The sequence below is a fragment of the Cyprinus carpio genome, chromosome B10 (assembly GCF_018340385.1).
Source record: "Cyprinus carpio isolate SPL01 chromosome B10, ASM1834038v1, whole genome shotgun sequence".
In the NCBI taxonomy this organism is placed as follows: domain Eukaryota; kingdom Metazoa; phylum Chordata; class Actinopteri; order Cypriniformes; family Cyprinidae; genus Cyprinus; species Cyprinus carpio.
The window spans coordinates 18,464,500-18,484,048 of NC_056606.1; the positions used below are offsets into that span (position 1 = coordinate 18,464,500).

A 19,549-nucleotide genomic window follows, 5' to 3' on the forward strand; every position below is an offset into this window, starting at 1 on the left:
TTAATTTCCATGTTAATTTCTTACAAAAAAACCTTAGTGATCCCAAACTGTTACACACACATGCACACACACATATATATATACATATATATAACCATAACCAAAACGGACCCATAGAGGAACACAGTATAAAAACAGTTCGGATGAGAGAGAACAACTTTATCTCTTTGCCTTCTTCTCAAACATATCCTGGATAGATGTCGCTTTGCGTTTTGCACCTGGAGAGAGAAAACAAGAATCAATAGTCGGTTTGAGTCGAGAATTTCATAATAAAATATATTTTATGTATATATAAATAATATTTTTAGGTCTAAATAATTACCTTTGGTGATGGTTTGGTCATCTTTGTCCTCTGAAGAGCGCTTTGCATATGCTGCTTTCATTCTCTGAATATTCTTTTTATGGATAACGTCATGCTCCACAAGAGGACGAGGGTAATCTTTTCCCACAATGCACCCTGCTCTCTCCTGAACGCTCCGAGGAGCTTTCCAGGGCTCATATATGTACTCGGCAGGGAATTTATTTAGCACTGGAAGGTATTTCCTGGAAGACAAGCAGAGTCAGCATTTGTTTGTCAGTACTTGTTTCAAAGAAACTTTTATATTAACAGAATATAAAAAACAAAACTAACTTAATGTAATCCCCATATTTGTCAGTTTTCTTTCCAAAGGCGATAGGAGAGTACACTCTGAAATACTGATGAAAGAAGGCACTGGCTGAGAGCCACTGCCAGTTTCCTGCGTTTAGCGACCAATCAGCATCCAGCAGCAGCTCCTCAAAAACTTCAGATGATCGTGGGCAGAAACACAGCAGGTCAATGATTGTAGCTCTGATCTGTCTGTAACATAGCAGGTAAATGGGCCAAGCAAAAACCTTTTGGCCCTCCTCCCAGCTTATCCACAAGTCTCCTCGGGTCAGAAAACAGGCGACCGCATGCCGGGCGAGATGATGGATCCAGCCCTCCTGACGTAATTGTGTCATGATGGCGTCAATGAATGGGAATCCAGTCCGAGCCTGAATTCACACATCCCCATCTTCTTTATTATTGTGATTATAATATATTCAAAAAACACACAAAAATCTCACGTTACCTCTCTCCACGCAGCCAGGTGCTCGGGATTGTTGTCCCAGTCCACTTGCACACAGTGAGGGTTGCCCTCCATTCTGTTGAAGTTTGGGATCCCGACGGCAGTGGTGTAGAAGAACTCTCTCCACAGCAGCTGCCCATGCAGGGAGACTGGAGGTTCAGAGTGCTGCTTCTGCAAAAGACAACACTGCTGTCAGCCAAACCAGGATCTTGCACTGTTAAACAGCTGCTTGTGGTAATGCATAAGACAGCTGATGTACCCCTCTATACACTTCTGCGAGCCTCCACCAGAAGGTGCGTGCAGACAAGCAGCCGAATCGGACGTAGGGGCTCAGGACGGTGGTGCTGGGGATAATGGAGTTGGGGGACGTCTTTGGTTTTTCAAACTTGCACACCCACACCTGCAAAAAGACAAAATAAGTATTTTCTTGTAAAGAACAATGTTTATACTGTCATTTAGTTTTCTAAATTAATATTTAAGCTACTTATGCTTAAACATTCAATTTATGGTTGAAAATGTTTTTTTAAATATTCAGCATGTTTTGGAGGTATATTTGTTTATAAATATAATATATAATATATATATAAAATATATAAATTTGATATATATAAATTTGACTTCCTTATATTTCATATACTAGGCTTTATAGGGATATATATATATATATATATTATATATATATATATATATATATATATATATATATATAAAAGTATGTACTGTTCTCTGCATGTGCTCATCCAGTCTACGCAGAGCTTCCTGTTCACCCCCCGGGAACAACTCTGGTCCTAAAGATGACGTATCCAGTCCAAGATCTTCAAGAGTTGGAATCCCAAACTCCTCTTCATGGTCCTCAGAAGATGGAGTAGATACACCTCCAAAGTAAGAGGCATTACAGTCTCATCTCATTTAGCATGATGTCCAAAAAGATGTCTGGATACCTTTCATGTCCTCTTTGGTTGGAGCAGGAACAGGTTTTTTAGGAGGACCGATATCCTTCACCACACTTTGGAAGCGAACGTAAGTCATGGGAGGCTTGCCGTTGTTCTCGTCAATAATCCTGTTTGCAAATGCAGGTGAGTATTTTTTGTGTATATCTTTATTAAAATATGATTTACAAATTACCTGTCAATGTTGTAGAGAGTGTGAGAAATCTTCGGAATAACTTCCACACCATATTCCTTGGCTAACTTCATGACTTCCTTGTCTCTGCTCTGACTGTACGGCTCCGTATCAACCTCGAAAGTCAACCGAGTGATCTTCCATTTCTCAAAGAGCTTTGGAAGGACCTCTGTGGGCGGCCCACTGACAACAAACAGCCTAAAGGTACAAGAAACAAAAAAATTACAAAATATGATAAATGAAGAAAAACATATCTGTCCACATTTGACTCCAAGTGCCCTCAGCTCAAACCTCCACCTGATCTTCAGTTCCCATCCCTACCTGGAGTTGAGTTTCTTCAGACTGGCGTCCAGGTCTCTGAGAGCTTCTATCAGAAATCTCCATCGATTAATGCCTATGCAAGTGTTTTTGGAGTACCAGGGGTCCAGCAGGAACAGGGGGTAGACGTGTTTACAGTCTTTCAGGGCAGCGATCAGAGCGGGATTATCATGCAAACGCAGACCCTTGCGGAACCAGTGAATGGAGTTATGGCTCATGGTCACTTTTAGGATGCACAGACCTCTGCACGGTTAGACAGGTAAAAAGGGCACTGGAAAAATGAGCATAAATAGTACTTTAACACAAAGTCCAACTACACAAATGTGTTTTTTGCTGGCAGTGGTTTTGTACATTGCGGCAAAAACTGACTTGGAAACCATTTTCACAGTAATATCAATAATTTTGTTTTTGCTTGATGTTTTGTTACAATTTCCTTTTGCACGGTTTCTTAAATAGTTTTAAATTAAACTGTTTAAACTAAAAAGTATTTTTTTTATTATAAAAATTCCATCAAATACATGTCTGTTTCAAATGAGTATCTATCATTTCTCAAATTAGTTTCTATAATTTTCACTTCAAAATCATCACACTTGTTTTTCAATTTATTATGAAAATAATTCACTTAAAAGGCTATTTCAGTTTCCAACTGTGCATTAATATAGTTGGGATTAATGGTAGCCTAATTGATAAACTCAGTATTCAGTACTGCAACAGAAGTCTTATTAGAAATACAAATGTAGTTTTAAAAGTGTAGCAAATTATTAAAATGAACTTGAATCTAATGTGCTTCATATTGTTGATAAGTTATTATAATTATACAATCAATCGGATTCAAAGCTTTGCCAGTACAAAGAGCTTGTTAACTCTGCGATATACATTATCGTTCCTCTGGCTGCGCCTAAAGTCTCTGCAATCAGACACACACTTTCTGAGATAATAGTGCAATATAACTAAATACTCTATGGATATTCTAATCAATGAAATAATGATCAGTACTTACGGGTTTTCTTGTTACGTGAGTTCTGTCTTGCGTTTTGTAACAGTTTCCCCTATGTTACAAAAGAGCCATTCAGCAACACGTGTCTAACAAGCTCAGCCAATCAGTGTTCTGTTTACATGCTACACGCTAGCCAATCAGGAAGTAGTCGGTGAGTCATGCGCAGGGGTATATTTTTCCCATGTGTTTAGCTCGGTGCATCCTGATTGGTTGCAGTTCAGCGGGCTGAATCATGGCGGAAAGCGAGAACGGCGGAGCTGCGAAAAGACTGAAAACCGATGCGGGGAATGATTGCGGAGACACGGGAGAGCCGATATCCGACAGCCTGGTCTCGGACTTCGAAATCAGCCGAATTCTGCGCGACTGTGCGCGGGAGAAGAACATCTTCATCCATGGGAAGGTGCGCGTGCGGGAGAGAAATCACTCTGTGAAATCAGCTACCATCTTTTTTTGTTACTAACTCCGTTTGCGTTTCAGTAGATTCTGGCTTTTGAATTAATAAGCCCATACTCATTAGACAGCAGTACTTGTCTAGTACATATTCATTACATTTTAGGACTGATCTGTGACCCTGGACCACGAAATCAGTCATAAGTAGCATGAGTATATGAAATTTTGTAGCAATAGCCAAATACATTTTATGGGTCAAAATGATCGATTTTCATTTTATGCCAAAAATCATTAGGATATTAAAGAAGGATCATGTTACATGAAGCTTATTTATTCTGCACTTTCAAATGATATAAATCTCAGTTTCAAAAAAAATTACCTTTATGGCTGGTTTTGTGGTCCAAGGTCTCATTTCTCTGTTACTACTAGTCCAGTAGTGACAGTTACTGTAGCATTATTACTGGTAACAAACTGTGGCCGGAATATCTGAAACTTGTTGTTATTGTGTAAACCATTACAGTTTTACTAGGAACTATTGGGAAGTAGTACTTAGGACTAGTACCCTCTCCAATTTTTATAGTACTTATTTTTTAAATGCTGTTTGTCTTTTGTTATACAAACTAAGCCAATTGCTTATAGTAATAACATTTTGATGTTTTATAGCTTTATTTGTTAACGTTTTATAAGGTCCCAATAGTTAAGGTTAGTAAATGTATTAACAAACATTATCTAACAATGAACAATGCTTTAGCATTTTTTATCTTTGTTAACGTCAGTTAATAAAAATAAAACCATTCGTTGGTTGTTAGTTCATGTTAATTAAGTTAATTAAAATTAACAAATGGAACCATATTGTAAAGTGTGATCAGTTTTACTAGTACTAATGCTAGTAAGATTACCTACTAGTAATTAAAAGTCAGTACTATTATCATTAAAAATGTAGTCTATGGTGACCTGCAATCGCTGGGTTATGTTGTGTTTCCTAGGTGAAGGATCAAGACGCTGTTGTGATCCTGGAGAAAACACCAATCAGACAGGACACGCTGTCTGAGTTACTGAAGAGCAGTCAGCTCAAGCTTGAGATGAAGAATGATGTGTACAGCACATACCAGCTGCAGGCACCTGCACACCTGAACGGTAGGATCACAACAAAAGGTCTTCATCTTTTTTTTTTGGTGTGAAAATATAAGATATTTATTTATTTATTTATTTATTTATCAATTTTTCATTTTTGTAACAAAGAATCACTCTCCCCAGTACTGCTGTCATTACCTTTATGGCAAGTTTCTTCAAAAAAAAGTTATTACTGTTATTGAAAAACTTGCACGACTGCTTATTGAAAGTCCAAAGCTTGTTCAGCTCCATCACATGCAACTTACAAAATCCACACCATCACACATCAAACCAAAAATAAAAAACCAAATTGTTCATGACAGAAATCAAAACGACAGTGGTGTGCCCTGCGACAGAGAAGCATGTTAAGAAGTATTTGCATCAGGAGGTTTTTCTGGTTGAAGAATCAGGAGTGGATTATCGTAACCTCACCTTGCCTTACATCAGCAGCCAGAGCTTCAGTGTGCAGGTGAGGCTTCACTGACCTCTGACCCTTCATTTCAGTGTTGTTCCTGTCCCATGTGTATCCTTCTTATATGAAGTATATAACTGCACTGCCCATGTTTCATTTTGGATTCAGTGGGTGCACAACATATTGGAGAAGAAAGCTGAGGCTGATCGGATTGTTTTCGAGGATCCAGACCCCGATACTGGTTTTGTTCTGTTGCCCGATTTCAAGTGGGATCAAAAGCAGGTGAGTCTGAATTGAATCAGTGTCGTAATATTTAGGAGTGAAAAAAGCCCAGTGTAAAACAAGGAACATTTCCTTTTCTCTCCAGCTACAAGACCTGTATTTGATTGCTATTGTCCATCGGAAGGATGTTAAAAGTTTAAGGGATCTCACATCAGAGCACTTGCCATTGCTCACAAACATTCGCAGTAAAGGAGAGGTGAGTTATGGATCATCTAAGTTCATCTATACTGTAAAAAATGATTTTTCAGAGATGAAAATACAGTAGTCAGCATTTGAAGCTGATCAAAACCTTGCATCAAAGTTGTCCTAAAGCTTAAAACCAAAATGCGTTCTTGTCTTAGGACAACTTTTTTTGATCCACTTCAAATGTTGACTACTATAGATAAATGCAATACGCTTTTCAAGAAACTATTATTTCAGTCTTTCCATTTCAAATGTGATTTAGTGTGTTACATGCCATTTCTTTGAAATTAATTGTAAAGTTTACTAGCAATTTCTGACAGAATAGTTTCTACATAATTTTTCTAAATAAATTCACAAGGAATCTTCTTCACAATGAACAGAGTTGTGGTTCTGATGTCCACTAGATGTCCCTGTTGATCTGAACATGTGAACCACTCTTTGCTTGTCCACTGTAGCTGCTTGCTTTTTAAAAGCATGTGGCACAGTGTTTACCACATATGCACTAGATGTATTGAGCTGTGGTGATCCCGTGGAAGACGCGGGTTCGATTCCAGCCTGCAACATCTCACAATCTCAACTCAAAAGCCCTAAAATGCCATGAAAATCACAGCAAAATACATTTATGAGCTGTAGCATGGCTGCATATATCAAATTTAAATTCAAGTCTTGTCTATATCCGCAGGATGCCATTCAGAGGCAGTACGGCGTCCCTCCGAGAAAACTGCGCGTGTATCTCCACTATCAGCCATCATACTATCACCTCCACGTCCATTTCACCTCTGTGGAGTACGATGCTCCAGGTTGCAGAGTGGAAAGAGCCCACTTGCTTTCCGATGTCATTCAGAACTTGCAGGCAGATTCCAGTTACTATCGCAACCGCAGCTTGGCGTTCCCGCTGCGGGCCGATGATGGTTTGCTCCTTAAGTTCAAAGAGGCTGGGAAAGTCTAGAGACCCTATTTTTGGGAACCTTTTTTTTTTACTTTATAAATGTAAAGTATCTGTACACTGCTTTTAAAAGATGCATTATTACAGTACTACTAGATGTATTGTTAAAAGGTCATGTTTTGACCTTTGTTAGTAGTTTTATGTCTAAAACCAGTTAGATTTTGTCATCAACTGCATTTTTATTAAAGTACTCATTGTTTTTAAATGAGATGTCTGTTGTTTCATGGTGTGGTTGATCGTGTGGACGTGATCATGTGGACACAACCCAAATTCATCACCCAAAACCCCAATTGTTTCATCAGGCTGTGTACCTGTCTGTGGTGCAACATGGAAATTCGTTTTAAAGCAGAATTTGAGCCAATGGGGCCCCAGGCCTTATTCTTTGAGGTTTTAGGGATCCTTTGAAGAGATTTGGCTGTGACTGACAGAGCAGCAGGCTGCAATGTTTTTAATTCTTCTGAAGAAATGAACAAAACCTAGTGGTTTAATATTAGTCCAAGATGCATTAAGAGTAACATATTGTAAGTGCAGAACACAACCGATACTGTTTTTGGTTTCCAGAAAGTTCAGCTGCAGTGAGGTGTATAGACTTTCTTAACAAACATAGTTCTTTGGTTCAGAGCTCATTGTAAATCCAAGGCTAGAGAGACAGAAAAAGCCCAAAATTCTCCTGAACAAAAAAGATTGACTGTTCAAAGTTTGTTTATGTGCTGTTTGTTTATGTGGTTCAAAAGATTTCACTGCTTTACATTACACAATCAAAGTCTTACAATGCCCTCTGTCCACAGGCAATCACAAAACACAATAGAATTATTCTTGCTGATATATCTGCTCAGGTAAAACTTATTTTTAAAAGGACAGTTCACTGGAATTAAAAAAAAATAATAATTGTCACAAGCTACTTGTCCTTATCTGTATTTTGGCCTGTTTTCTTACAAAAATTCATTGTGCAGCTTTAGACGACTTGGAATATAGCACTATAGGACTGTTTTATTTTGTTGTTGTATTTGGACCTCAAAAGCCATTAGTTTCCAATCTATTTGAATTATTTTTGTGTTCCACAGAAAGTGTTGCTTCTGGCTAAAATACGAGTCCTCTATCCTATTGCTTTCTCTAGTTAAAAATTTGTCTCTGTTAAATCAAATATTCACAGATCAAGCACCGTTTACAAGAGATAACAGTTCTAAACAAATATTGAACAAATGAAGGACTTTTTCACTGGAGGAAGCATTATTATGAATTATGGACTCATATTTTGGCCAGAAGCAATAGTTTAAAGTTAAAACGCCTTGATGGATTTGTTTCTTACAAAAATACAGCTTTTCGCTTCACATCTTAGATGACCTGAGGTTGAGTACATTTTTAGTTTTGGGTTAACTATATCTTTTAAGCTTCACATTCAGATTGACCTGCTTGATTCGTATTGAGATGTCAAAGATGTCATCTTTGTGTGTTTCTTCTAAAGTGCTTGAAGCCAGTTGCAACAAATCCTTTAGTAATGATATTGGTACAATGATAATTAATTGCTTTCTTTTCTTACATCTGCATCACTATAACTAAATCACTTGTGTGCTCCCACTCAGGCTTCAGCTTATTGTTATATGTTCATTAATTCCGAGTAATTACCAGGTCTTATTACTTATCTGCTGTGATATGTTTGGCAGCAGGATTGAATATTTAGACAGAAAATTCCAGAAAAGAATGTAAAAGTCCTTAAGAGATTTTAAATGGCCTTACGGAGGCTCTCCAGAACAATTACATGATTATGCCACACAAGTGCTGCTGTCAAATAGAGCCACTCCATCTCCATATATCATTGTGCTCTGCTCTCCAGTTCAGAACAAGGCTTTTTTGTAAATTCTTTTATTTATTTATATATATATAATATATATACATATATTTGTTTTTTTTGTGATTAGTGTTAGCATTAAATGAGAACATGATGTAATGGGAGTGTAATAAGAATGTATTTTATATTTATGCATCATGTTGTGATGGAGCTTTATTGTTATTAAGGTGGAAACTTTTCTGGCCACCAGCCAGTGGTCTGGTGAAACAATTTTAGCAGGTTTCAGCAACTAGTAGATGTTTTCACATCGCATTTTTAGTTTTTCTATTAAACGATGTATAAAGTTAAAACCAGCTTTTACAGTGTGTAAACGTTTAAAACCATTAGTGAAAACTGTCTTTTGGAATTTTTATATTAGTTTTGTGGGTTTTAAAATTTAAATATTATATTATTAATATTCAGAATTATATTCTATTGTATTATCAATTTTTTTAAAAAATTTGGTTGTGTTATAATTTTTGTTTGAAATTTTGTGCAATGGGCATTTTGATGTTGTGTGATTTTGTTTTGTTTTTAAATGTTGAATGATATGGTTTTTTTTTGTTACTGAAAGTACAGTTTTTTCTGGTTTTAAATTAGATTTTCATTTTGGTCTCTAATATTTGGATATATTCAAAAAGCTTGTGTTGAAATCAAACCCATGGCATTTGGTGTTGCCTGTGCTATGCTTTGTTTGAGCTACAGGGTTTAAATATAACACTTCTTTGTTTCTTTCTCTGAAATGATTTACGTGATATGAGTGTGGTTTGACACCATTTGCCAATCTGAGGTTTATCTTACTGCAGTGTTACAGAGGAAGTTAATGTGGTTACGTGTGATAAGTGGTATTTGTGTAGAGTCTTCCCTGAGTGGCTCTGTGTGTTTGACTGAGGTATTTTGAATTATGTGCCTGTAAATTTTTGATTGTAATTAAATTTTGGTTTAGTAAACTTGAGTTTAATTATGTTTTTTATTATTAACGCTAATCAAAGTAGGCAACGAACATCTGTGTGTTTGCTTCTGTAAATTCCACTCAAAGTAGGCAACGAACATTTGTTTTTTTGGTTTTGTTATTTCCATGTTGTGTGGAGTGTTTTGTTTATTTTGTTTACATTTAGAACTTTTCCCTTTACTGTAAATTTATTATCCAGATCTCAAACCATTCGCATCAGTTTATTTTAATGCAAATGCAAAGATGTGGGGAGCTAAAGGGGTTGGGGTTTTGGGGGTGTGCAAGGATCAGCGCAACAGGAAATGTGATTCAGCTATTTCTGTTATTCTTTGCAAAGCCTTTGCATTCAGCGAGGAGCTCCACAGCTGAAGTTCCTCCTTTCAGATGGGGTTCCCTGATTGCTGAAGAGGAATTCGGATAACTAGAACATTGACCCTCAATGCAAACCCATCCCGTATGCTATAATGGTGTCTCTTAAATTAGTTTTCATGTGGTTTGCGTTGGTTGATTGGTGTGCGAACACTACATCTGATGTGAGGTTAGTTTTGGAATGATTTTCTAAGCTGTCTTTGCTTTATAGTGTGTAAACTGTGGCATGTGCCTGGGATTAGGACATTTCATTGAGGATTTTAGCAGCACCCCGATGGTTCTATGCTCAGAAAGAGAACTTCATGGCCTGAACTTCAAAAAGTGCTTTGTTTGCTGGGACGTTTTCAGTTTGCAGGTATGAGGGGAGTCATTTTTCACATTTATAGGTGACAAAGAAAGCAATCAGTGCTTTATTGGTGTGGTTTGTTGTGATTATGAGCTGCTTTAAATGCAGTATTTATCTTTTATTGCCTACAGAGGTTTGGGTTTGTAAGCAACTTATGAATTTTAATGTGCTTTCTTACAGAAGAAAATATATATTTTTTTTCTTCTTGTAGGGCATGAAATTATTGCTCCATTCTAAATTATTAAGGGGAGACAATTAAAAAAAGTGTTTTTAGCTTATAAAATAATATTTAATTGTATTTTATATATTTCTATATACCAATTAAAGGGGACAATTAATAGTTTCAAGTACTAAAAAATAAATTTGTATGTATTAATTTATTCAAATACACATTTCTATGTGTGTATATACAGTGTGTGTATATATACTGCATAATATTTATATACAGTGCACAGCATAAATGAGTACACCCCCTCTAAAACTTAACAAATTCAGCAATTACTCTTTACTTAGTTAGGGTTCTTTGAAGATATGTTCCTACAACATACCAAATACCAAATTATTGTTTTAAGTGTGAAAATAGAGCAGAAGTAACACCACCATTCAAAAACAATGGACTTCTGATAAGACTCTTGAAATTATCAGGTCTTCACTTTAAGTTTTCATTTAGTAATGAGTGAATTTTTGCTAGAAAAAGAGCCGGAGAAATAGCATAAAAGTGTCTCAGAGCTAGCAAAAGCTATGAAAAGAGTGACACTTTATTTCACAGAGTATGACGCAGCCTGCAGAAGTGACACACACGGTTGTTGTCACCACTAGATTTACCTACTGTAGCAAAGCAAAATAAACTCATTTAACCTCTTCCAAGATGCATATTTACAAAATATAGACTTCTGGGAATCCATACTCTGGTCTCAAGAGACCAAGTCAATCATTTCGGATCCAAAATCATCCAAAATGTTCTGGTGTTGCTAGAGGAGGAGTACAGTGAGGAGTGCTTTATACCCACAGTGATGTTAAGTGGTAGTAAAGCTTTTATACAGGGATGAATGAGTGCTGAAGGTGTGAGGGGGTTGTGCTTTATCAATGCTGGCATGAATTCACACACTACTGTGTGATGTAATGCAAAAACTTGAAACAAAAGATGCTACCCTCCCCTCATTCCCTGCATTATTGGGCATTTTTCCAGCATGACAATGAAGATATTAATTCTCCCAAGGTGAAAATCCTTCATTGGACATGCATTTCAGTCAGTCTTAACACTCTTGAGCAGCTGTGGGAGACAACATGAGCAAAACTCCCCATTAAAGACCAGAGCATTTAAGGAGGTTGTTCAGGAGTTAAACGGGACAGATGTGAAAATTTGTCATGAACTTGTACACTCAGTGCCAAGAAGGGTCAGAGCAGTATACTTTAAGTTCTGAAGGACATACTAAAATATACATTTTCTGAATTAAATCTAGGGGGGTACTCATTTCTGCAATCCTTCATTTAAACAAAATTGTCTAATTTACTTATCTTACAGAAAATATTGGCATATAATTTGTTGTTTTTATTAAGTATATGGTTAATACGTTTCAATTTTGCCATCTTTCCATGAATCATATTAGTGATCATTAAGAAAATATGTCTTTTATATTCATTCAGAGGAGGTGTACTCATTTATGCTATATATGTGTGTATAACTGAAATACATGTTTATGTCTTTCTGCTAGCTGAAAGATGTTCAAGTTTATCCGGAAACAAATTCACAATCACCTTGTGGAGCGTAAAATTAGGAGAACTCGTCTTGTTACAAAGGATGGCCACTGCAACATTAAATTTGGGACTACTGAATATCACAGCCACTTTGCTTTCCTTATGGACTTCTGGACTACGTTTGTTGAGATTCGCTGGTGTTTTGTAATTTTTTTATTTGCCGCTGCCTTCACGGGAAGTTGGTTTATTTTTGGTTTGCTTTGGTATTCGCTTGCAAAAAACAACGGAGACTTAGATGTTCTCCAGAACTCGTCTGAATCCCAGAGGATGAAATGTATAGATAACATTAACAGTCTCACGACCGCCTTCTTGTACTCTTTAGAGACCCAGACGACTATTGGCTATGGCGGTCGGGCTCTCACGGGTCACTGCCCGGGCACAGTCGCCCTGTTGATCATCCAGTCCCTCATGGGCGCCATCATAAACTGCTTTATGTGTGGACTCATTTTGGCAAAGATCTCTCTCCCGAAGAGAAGAGCAAAGACTGTAACCTTCAGTGAAATAGCGGTCATTTGTCTTTGGAAGGGGAGTCTATGCCTCCAGATACGAGTGGCCAACCTACGAAAAACTCTTCTTATTGGCAGCCACATTTATGGAAAGCTTCTCCGGACCACCATCACTCCAGAGGGAGAGACCATCATACTGGATCAGGTGAATATTGACTTTTTGGTGGATGCTGGGAAGGACAACCTGTTCTTTGTTTGTCCACTTGCACTGTACCACGTGATTGACAAATCCAGTCCGTTTTCCGAAATGGCTGCAGACACTCTTCAGCAGCAGGACTTTGAGTTGGTGGTCTTCCTGGATGGGACGGCTGAATCCACCAGCTTGTCCTGCCAAGTACGAACTTCCTACCTTCCGCAGGAGATCAAGTGGGGTTACAGCTTCCTGCCCGTCATCTCTCGCACCAAAGGTGGGAAATACCGTGTCGACCTGTCCAACTTTTCCAAAACGGAGCCAGTGGTGACCCCGCACTGCGCTTGTTGTTTCAACAACAAACATAACAAGGAACTCATTCTCCACCGACATGAACGTGAAGGCATCGATAATCTGGGATTTGATGTTATTGACCTTCGAGACTCTGTTGATGTAACTGAAAAGAGTGATTAAGAGCGACTGATTAAATACACAGTGAACATCCTGTGATTATTGTGGCATTTTGTACTGTAAAAGTTAGATGCCACATAAAAGTGGAGAGAGGAAGAGGAGGGTCCGTTATGTTATGTTCCCTTAACGACACATTGGCTGTGTTCCAAAACCTAGTGAGCTGCCTATGTAGGCAGACTTTAAAGGAATCATGAGATTCTGACACAAAGCCTGTTCCATAAGGTAGCATTTGTAAAAACAAGATAAAAACAAGACAACCAAGATGGTGGATAAATTGGGAGAATTTTGCAATTTTATCAGGATACTTCAGAAGAACAGCATTCATTTAAAATAGAAATCTCTTGTAACATTATAGAATTATCTATTGTTATAGAAGTATGACCGTGGCAAACTACACAGTACCATTTGCATGATGTACAGACTTGGTGGCTATAAATACAGTTGACATGATGGCCCCACCTACCTGTGGGTGAAAACAAACCCCAGTTACCATAGTGACCCATTCGGTTTAAGGTGGAAATGAAGACAAAGGCTGTAGACATGCACATTTTCAGATGTTTGTTTGCACATGCATCTCACATCCTGTCAATGAATTGCTTTTAATCACAATAGCCTTCTTTTACACCATTTTATTCAGTTAAAAAATGTGGATTTTGTTTTCTTAATTTGAACTAAAAAACAAAACTTTTTTTTTTTCTAAATAACGTATTTATAGCCAAGTCTATTGGATATTTTCTTTTGTTCCCCCCATACTAAACCACACCTTCAGTGTATAAATCTGAAACCCCCGGAGAGTGTTTCATATCATCACTTGTGAGGTTTCTTTTGTTAGGATCCAACCTTAGAATGCACATGTCTTCGGGTGTTCATTTGAGGATTAGAGCACAAGCCAAATTAGATTAAAGAGAAGCATAAGAGCAAGCCACTAGAAGGCAAGCCTGCAATCATTAGCTGAAAAAGCGTAACGGCTAAAGCTAACGCTTCCGGTCTGGCAGTACATGGGGAAAGAAATACCAAAGGCTGTTTTTTTTTTTTTAATGGATGTCAATGGAGGAGAGGCTTCACTCTGCTGAATTAACAGCTTTTTAGAGGAAACGGCTTATCATTTAATGAATCGACAGCCTATCTTCTAATCTGTGTTTATGGCACTTCCCATTCATTCTGACTGAGTGTCGCACAACTCTGAATGAAATTCAGTGACGTCAGGGCTGTAATGTGATTGGTTAAGGAAGACGTTAATAACCATTTATTTTTATAACAAATTCATTTTATTTTATATAAATGGTTATTAGTTAGCCCTTTTGCTTTCTCCAGTAGTAAGTAATACAGGCCCTCTCATCTCCCTATAGTAAGATAATCTCTGATAAGAGGAGGGACTGGAACCTCGGTTCTCCTCCCCCAACATATGTTACTAAATAATATGATTACAATATTAAAGGGGTCAGTTATGCTTTTTCAACTTTAGTTAGTCTGTAATGTTGCTGTTTGAGCATAAAAAAGATCTGCAAATTTACAAAGCTCAAAGTTCACTTCAAAAGGAGAGATTTTATTTAACAGAAATCACTTTTCAAAACCTACAACGAACGAATTGTTTGGACTACTATGCATATTTTCCGTAATTTGTGATATCACAAATACTGACGAATGGGACGAGACCTGGTTGAGCTGCACTAGAGAAGGCAATGAGTGTTATCACTATGTCGGAGACACGCTAGCTAAGTTGTTACAATCCTCCAGGTTTAATGTGCTCAAATTGATTTTTTGACGCAATATTTACATTGAAGCTTGCAGACGGCTATGGTAATGGGCATGACATTTCCCGACCATGCATTGAGTGCTGACAATCACAACACACACTGGCCCAGCTTACCAATCACAGCACATTTGTATTTCAGAAGGAGGTCCTTCATTTAATAAGGAACTATTCGAGCCGTTCATGCCAGACTGGGGAGAGAGGTGTTGTAATAAAGGTGTTGTAATAATGTGTTTTTTGAACAACCTAGTATGAGAGCCTGTTATTGTACACCCCCAAAATAAAATCAAGACTTTGTAAAAGAGCATAATAGGACCCCTTTAATGTATTAAAGTATTAAAATAATTTAGGACCAGATAGAGTCCATGTCATAAACACAAGCAATTCACCTTCCAAGACTAGATGCGATCTAGGTGCTTTCACACCTGGTCCGTTGTTTCAGAACCTGCTCTTTGTAGTAGGTGCATTTTAACAATGTTTTCCCGACAAATCCTGGACTTCTGCTCAAAATGACAAGTCAGTATAATGACAGCTACAAAAAAACAACAACAATAAAGCTGCCTTTCCACTGCACGCAACATTCGGACACTACTGTCGCATTTCTCCCCCTAAAGACAGTCGCACAGAACTTTCAAATTGATCATGCAGCAACCATTACCTCAGCATATTCACCAACGTAAAGAATGATTTAATAATTATAAAATAATTATTTCTGCCATAATTATTCTAAAACACCATTTTAAAAAAAAATGTGTTTGAAGGATAATGTTAAAGTGAACAAAATCTTGGTAATTCTAACCATACGCTCATAGTTTTTAACAGAATACATCACATCCGGTCAGGCAGTCGCATACTGACTAGCCGCAGAAGTTCAAATATTTTAACGCATTCACAGCTCAAATCGGATCTAAATTTTCCGCATACGCATATGATCAGAACTCCACACACCTCCAGCACTATTCTCCATTCAAAATGAATGACTTCCAGTCTGTCGCTTGTCGTTTGTTGGAGATAGTGGAAAAGCGGCTTAAGCCCTCAAAGCTGTTGTAACTGTTAACCCTGGGTGAATTACTAGCTGTCTGTTTAAAGATTTGATCTGGGGTTTAGAGTGATCAACAGTTAGCCTGTTTTAAATGTGAAAGAGCCCTTTTATCGGGCATAACATAATCTTAACCTAAACCCTAAACTGACAATCATGTGAAGAATAGCAAAAGTATTATTAAATGAAAAACTATTTAATATTCAATAAAGTAAAAACGTTTTTGTAGGTGATCACTAATAACATCAGTTATTTATATATGGGGGCATAACAGAGTTACATTGGCATAATGTAACAATGGCGTAATGTAATGTGAGTTAAAATGGTGTAACATCAGTTATTTATAATCACATAAAAAAATCATTTTTAATTTGCTATTTAAACAAGAACTAAAATAAATGGTGCTTGCAAAATTTTTTTTTAGACAAAATACATTTTAATGCCAGTCAGCTACTTGCCTCCATAGCAGAGGCTAACTGGACAACTAACAAACATAGCATCAGAGCAGCACTCAACTCTCTTGCGCCCCCATATGGTCTGTCAACGAAGTGGCAGGCTGGCACTGGCAGAAAACATTTTTCATGTTGAATTCATACTGTTATAAGAGCTTCTTGAATTGTCGGAGCCTCTATGTATGGCTTGCTGTGGGGAAGTTTAGATTAAGCTCACTAATTCTCACTGCTTTTTTAGCCTTCACAGCATCAACACCTCTCAGTGTAAATGAGAGAGATGTTGGTAAAGTCGTCTCGAGTTGTGTTTTTTTGTTGTGTGATGTGGTGGTGGATTAGGCTGTGTGCTTGGGTTTTTTGCAAATTAACCGTCTCTGTGAATGAAAGTGTGTGTAAGACTGGGCTCAGGATAGAGGTTTAATTTTTTCCTTCTTGCAGTGATAATTGGGCACAAACTTTGATGTTCTCATTAGTGGACTTTGAGGTATATTGTGAAGTGTTTCAGTGTAATTTACCCACAATCATTTTCAAGATGAATTGCTGCTTTGATCACCACATTTAGCCATTACAACAACACAGTTTGAATTCAGAAGCAGATTTTGCATTTTATGTGTCCTCCTTTTGCTTTAATGATTGAAAGAGAAAGTGAAGAAAACCCGATTATCCATGTTGTCTGTTATAATTTGAGAGCATCTTTTGCTTCAGTGGAAGCAAAACATCCGATCTATGAGACAAATCAATGTTATGAGATCCAGTTTTGCGTATTTTTTTTTTTTTAATCTCTCAAAAACCTTAAAAATATTATTTATTTTGTGGTTTAATTGGAAAACAAATACAGATTTTTATCCAGAAGTCTCAGACTTTGGGTTAGTTTGAGAGTTTAGAAAATTACGTTTTACAAACCTTCAGTGAACCATATCTGACATTTAAAGCAAAAACCCACTATGGTTCCAAGTATGCATGCAAACATTTTTTTATTTTATTTTTAATTCAATATTTGTGCAAATGCAAAACCAGCCTTGGCAGAATAACACTGAAAAATAATATGGTAGAAGACATTTTTTTTTAAGTTAGAAAAGGGAGCAATTCTCTTTATCGATCTGGCGGCACTTCAGCAGTTTGAGGAAAGTCTGCATCTTGTGTGCATCTTTCCTGAAGCAGTAGATCACACTGTAGTCTCTTCTCACAGTCTCAAGCATATCGGAAGAAACAAAGCGATCGGATGTGTCTTCAGTGTGTTTCTTTTTTAAACTACCTTCACCCAGTATCTGACGACAGAGAGAGAGACAGAGTGTTTTTCAAACATTGGAATTTTCCAGATGAATTAAAAAAAGAGTGTTTGATTAAGAGTTTGGACTCATAATTTTCAACAATTCACATTCACCTGTCTAATGAGAACCGTTATACCCTGTTCCAGGCTCATTAGTTTGGTAGACATCCATTTGCTCCTGGTAAGCAGGGCACTTGGGGCATTCTCATAATTCTCAAGAGATGCCTGTACTTCTGCCAGTGGATCAATCCAGAACTGGGCCAGAATCAGGAGTGAGTGAAGGATCCATTTGTCCTGGAGGGAACAACAAAAAAAGACTAATTTATCTTAGCAGTTCTTAGCAGAAGGTTACTCTGTTACAGTGAATTTCGTCAGATGCCATTAGAGGAACTCACGGAAATCTGTTGGATTTCACTTTTAGACAAAGGAACTGGCACCGTTTTAGGAGCACACATGTTCCCTTCGGGAATATGCAGATTCATTCCATTTGAAATGAGCATCTCGTCCTGAAAAATATTTAGGAATCATTCTGTACTGGTAGACTGTTTACCTATTTTCATCAGGTATTTTGAGAGATTGAAATCTTGGTACACTGCAAAATTTAAAAAGCTTAGCTTTAGGTACATTTCAGTGTTACTCACAAACAGCAACTTGGACTCCTCCGAGACGCGGTAAATGAGCTCTGCATGTTGAACAGCTCGTTCCAGGAGCTTCTCCATTGAGATGGAGCAGGACGTTCCTGCAGTATCTTGGTCTGGACAGTCTACAGGAGATCCAGTCATGACCTGCGGTGAGCAAAGCACAAATGCCACACAGACCTGTAGAACTTCAGGACGGTAAGGGGACAAAAGGAGAGATTCGTTAGCAGACACATTCTATAATGTTCACTTTGATTTTATAGCCTGAATGTTTATCAGAGCAACTGTATGCATAATGTATAATTATTCCTTACTGAGAATATATGCTGTAAACCTGTCTTATTAATAGTTTTTTCATACTATACTTCAGTTTGTCATCATTTAGCAAATCAATTTTTTGTGCAAAATTGTAAATGCAAGTCTCCGTACCTGTAGTTTTCTTCATTTTTGTAGAACAAAGGTAAATTCTTGTTGGACTCTCTGACTGTAGTTCTCTCACAGTTATGTATACCTTATATACTCTACTGGATTTATGAATTAACCAAAAAGAAAAGAACTTGAATGTAAGTGGATATGTGACCACATGTGTTATTTTGTTTTTATGCATCATCTCTACTAAAAAGACGTGTCAGATGCAAAATTCAGCTGTTTCTGTGAGCTTCTGTTTCAGTTCTCCGCTATTTGAGTCATATTATATCTTGCAATGTGACATGCCATATTTCATTTAAAATTACTTTAAACAGCATTTTTGTAGTAGGCCTACTGTTATACTGTAATTTAGCAGTATCATACAATTTTACACATGCATTTTTCCATATCAAATAAGAAACTGTGGAACATTTGTACTTTTAAAAATTACACTAATGCAATACTAAACTGATATAAGAATATTATTAATATTCAAGTGCAAAGTTAAGTGCAAACGAGATGATATGACGAATAGTCCCGCCTTGTGAATAAAAGAGTTAGAAGCTCCGGTTGCTATAGAAACAGCATTCTGAGAGGCGCACTTTATAAATAAGTTTTTTTTTTTTTTTTTGCTATTTGAGCATAAGAAACAGCATTTATAAGACGATTGTTGTAAATATGAAATTTAGTTGTAAAGTTGGTGAACAGTTCTGGAGAATTTGATGAAGGGACTTTGCTACACTCTAAAAAACACTGGGTTTAAAAACAACCAAATTTAGGT

At 37.2% G+C, this 19,549-nt stretch overlaps 4 protein-coding genes across 4 annotated transcripts; 2 read left to right on the forward strand and 2 right to left on the reverse strand.

Annotated features, from left to right (window-relative positions):
* Window positions 1–5: 5 nt before the first annotated feature.
* On the reverse strand, window positions 6–3,650 carry cry5 (cryptochrome circadian regulator 5). Its single transcript, XM_042733023.1, has 11 exons — window positions 3,529–3,650; window positions 2,532–2,799; window positions 2,214–2,408; window positions 2,030–2,148; window positions 1,809–1,963; window positions 1,348–1,488; window positions 1,092–1,259; window positions 873–1,014; window positions 632–782; window positions 323–543; window positions 6–218 (listed from the first exon to the last, which is right to left on the reverse strand). Exons 2-11 carry the CDS (start codon window positions 2,744–2,746, stop codon window positions 160–162), a joined length of 1,566 nt encoding a protein of 521 aa, XP_042588957.1. The 5' UTR covers window positions 2,747–2,799; window positions 3,529–3,650; the 3' UTR covers window positions 6–159.
* Window positions 3,651–3,709: 59 nt separating this feature from the next.
* Window positions 3,710–7,056, forward strand: dcps (decapping enzyme, scavenger). The gene is made up of 6 exons (XM_019111663.2): window positions 3,710–3,925; window positions 4,902–5,052; window positions 5,352–5,497; window positions 5,609–5,722; window positions 5,808–5,918; window positions 6,588–7,056. The coding sequence occupies exons 1-6, from the start codon at window positions 3,758–3,760 to the stop codon at window positions 6,852–6,854; spliced, it is 957 nt and encodes a 318-aa protein (XP_018967208.2). The 5' UTR covers window positions 3,710–3,757; the 3' UTR covers window positions 6,855–7,056.
* Window positions 7,057–10,038: 2,982 nt separating this feature from the next.
* On the forward strand, window positions 10,039–14,646 carry kcnj1b (potassium inwardly rectifying channel subfamily J member 1b). Its single transcript, XM_042733025.1, has 2 exons — window positions 10,039–10,355; window positions 12,062–14,646. Exon 2 carries the CDS (start codon window positions 12,069–12,071, stop codon window positions 13,212–13,214), a length of 1,146 nt encoding a protein of 381 aa, XP_042588959.1. The 5' UTR covers window positions 10,039–10,355; window positions 12,062–12,068; the 3' UTR covers window positions 13,215–14,646.
* Window positions 14,647–17,429: 2,783 nt separating this feature from the next.
* On the reverse strand, window positions 17,430–18,833 carry smtlb (somatolactin beta). Its single transcript, XM_042732008.1, has 5 exons — window positions 18,790–18,833; window positions 18,364–18,548; window positions 18,118–18,228; window positions 17,837–18,016; window positions 17,430–17,720 (listed from the first exon to the last, which is right to left on the reverse strand). The coding sequence occupies exons 1-5, from the start codon at window positions 18,803–18,805 to the stop codon at window positions 17,523–17,525; spliced, it is 690 nt and encodes a 229-aa protein (XP_042587942.1). The 5' UTR covers window positions 18,806–18,833; the 3' UTR covers window positions 17,430–17,522.
* Window positions 18,834–19,549: the final 716 nt, after the last annotated feature.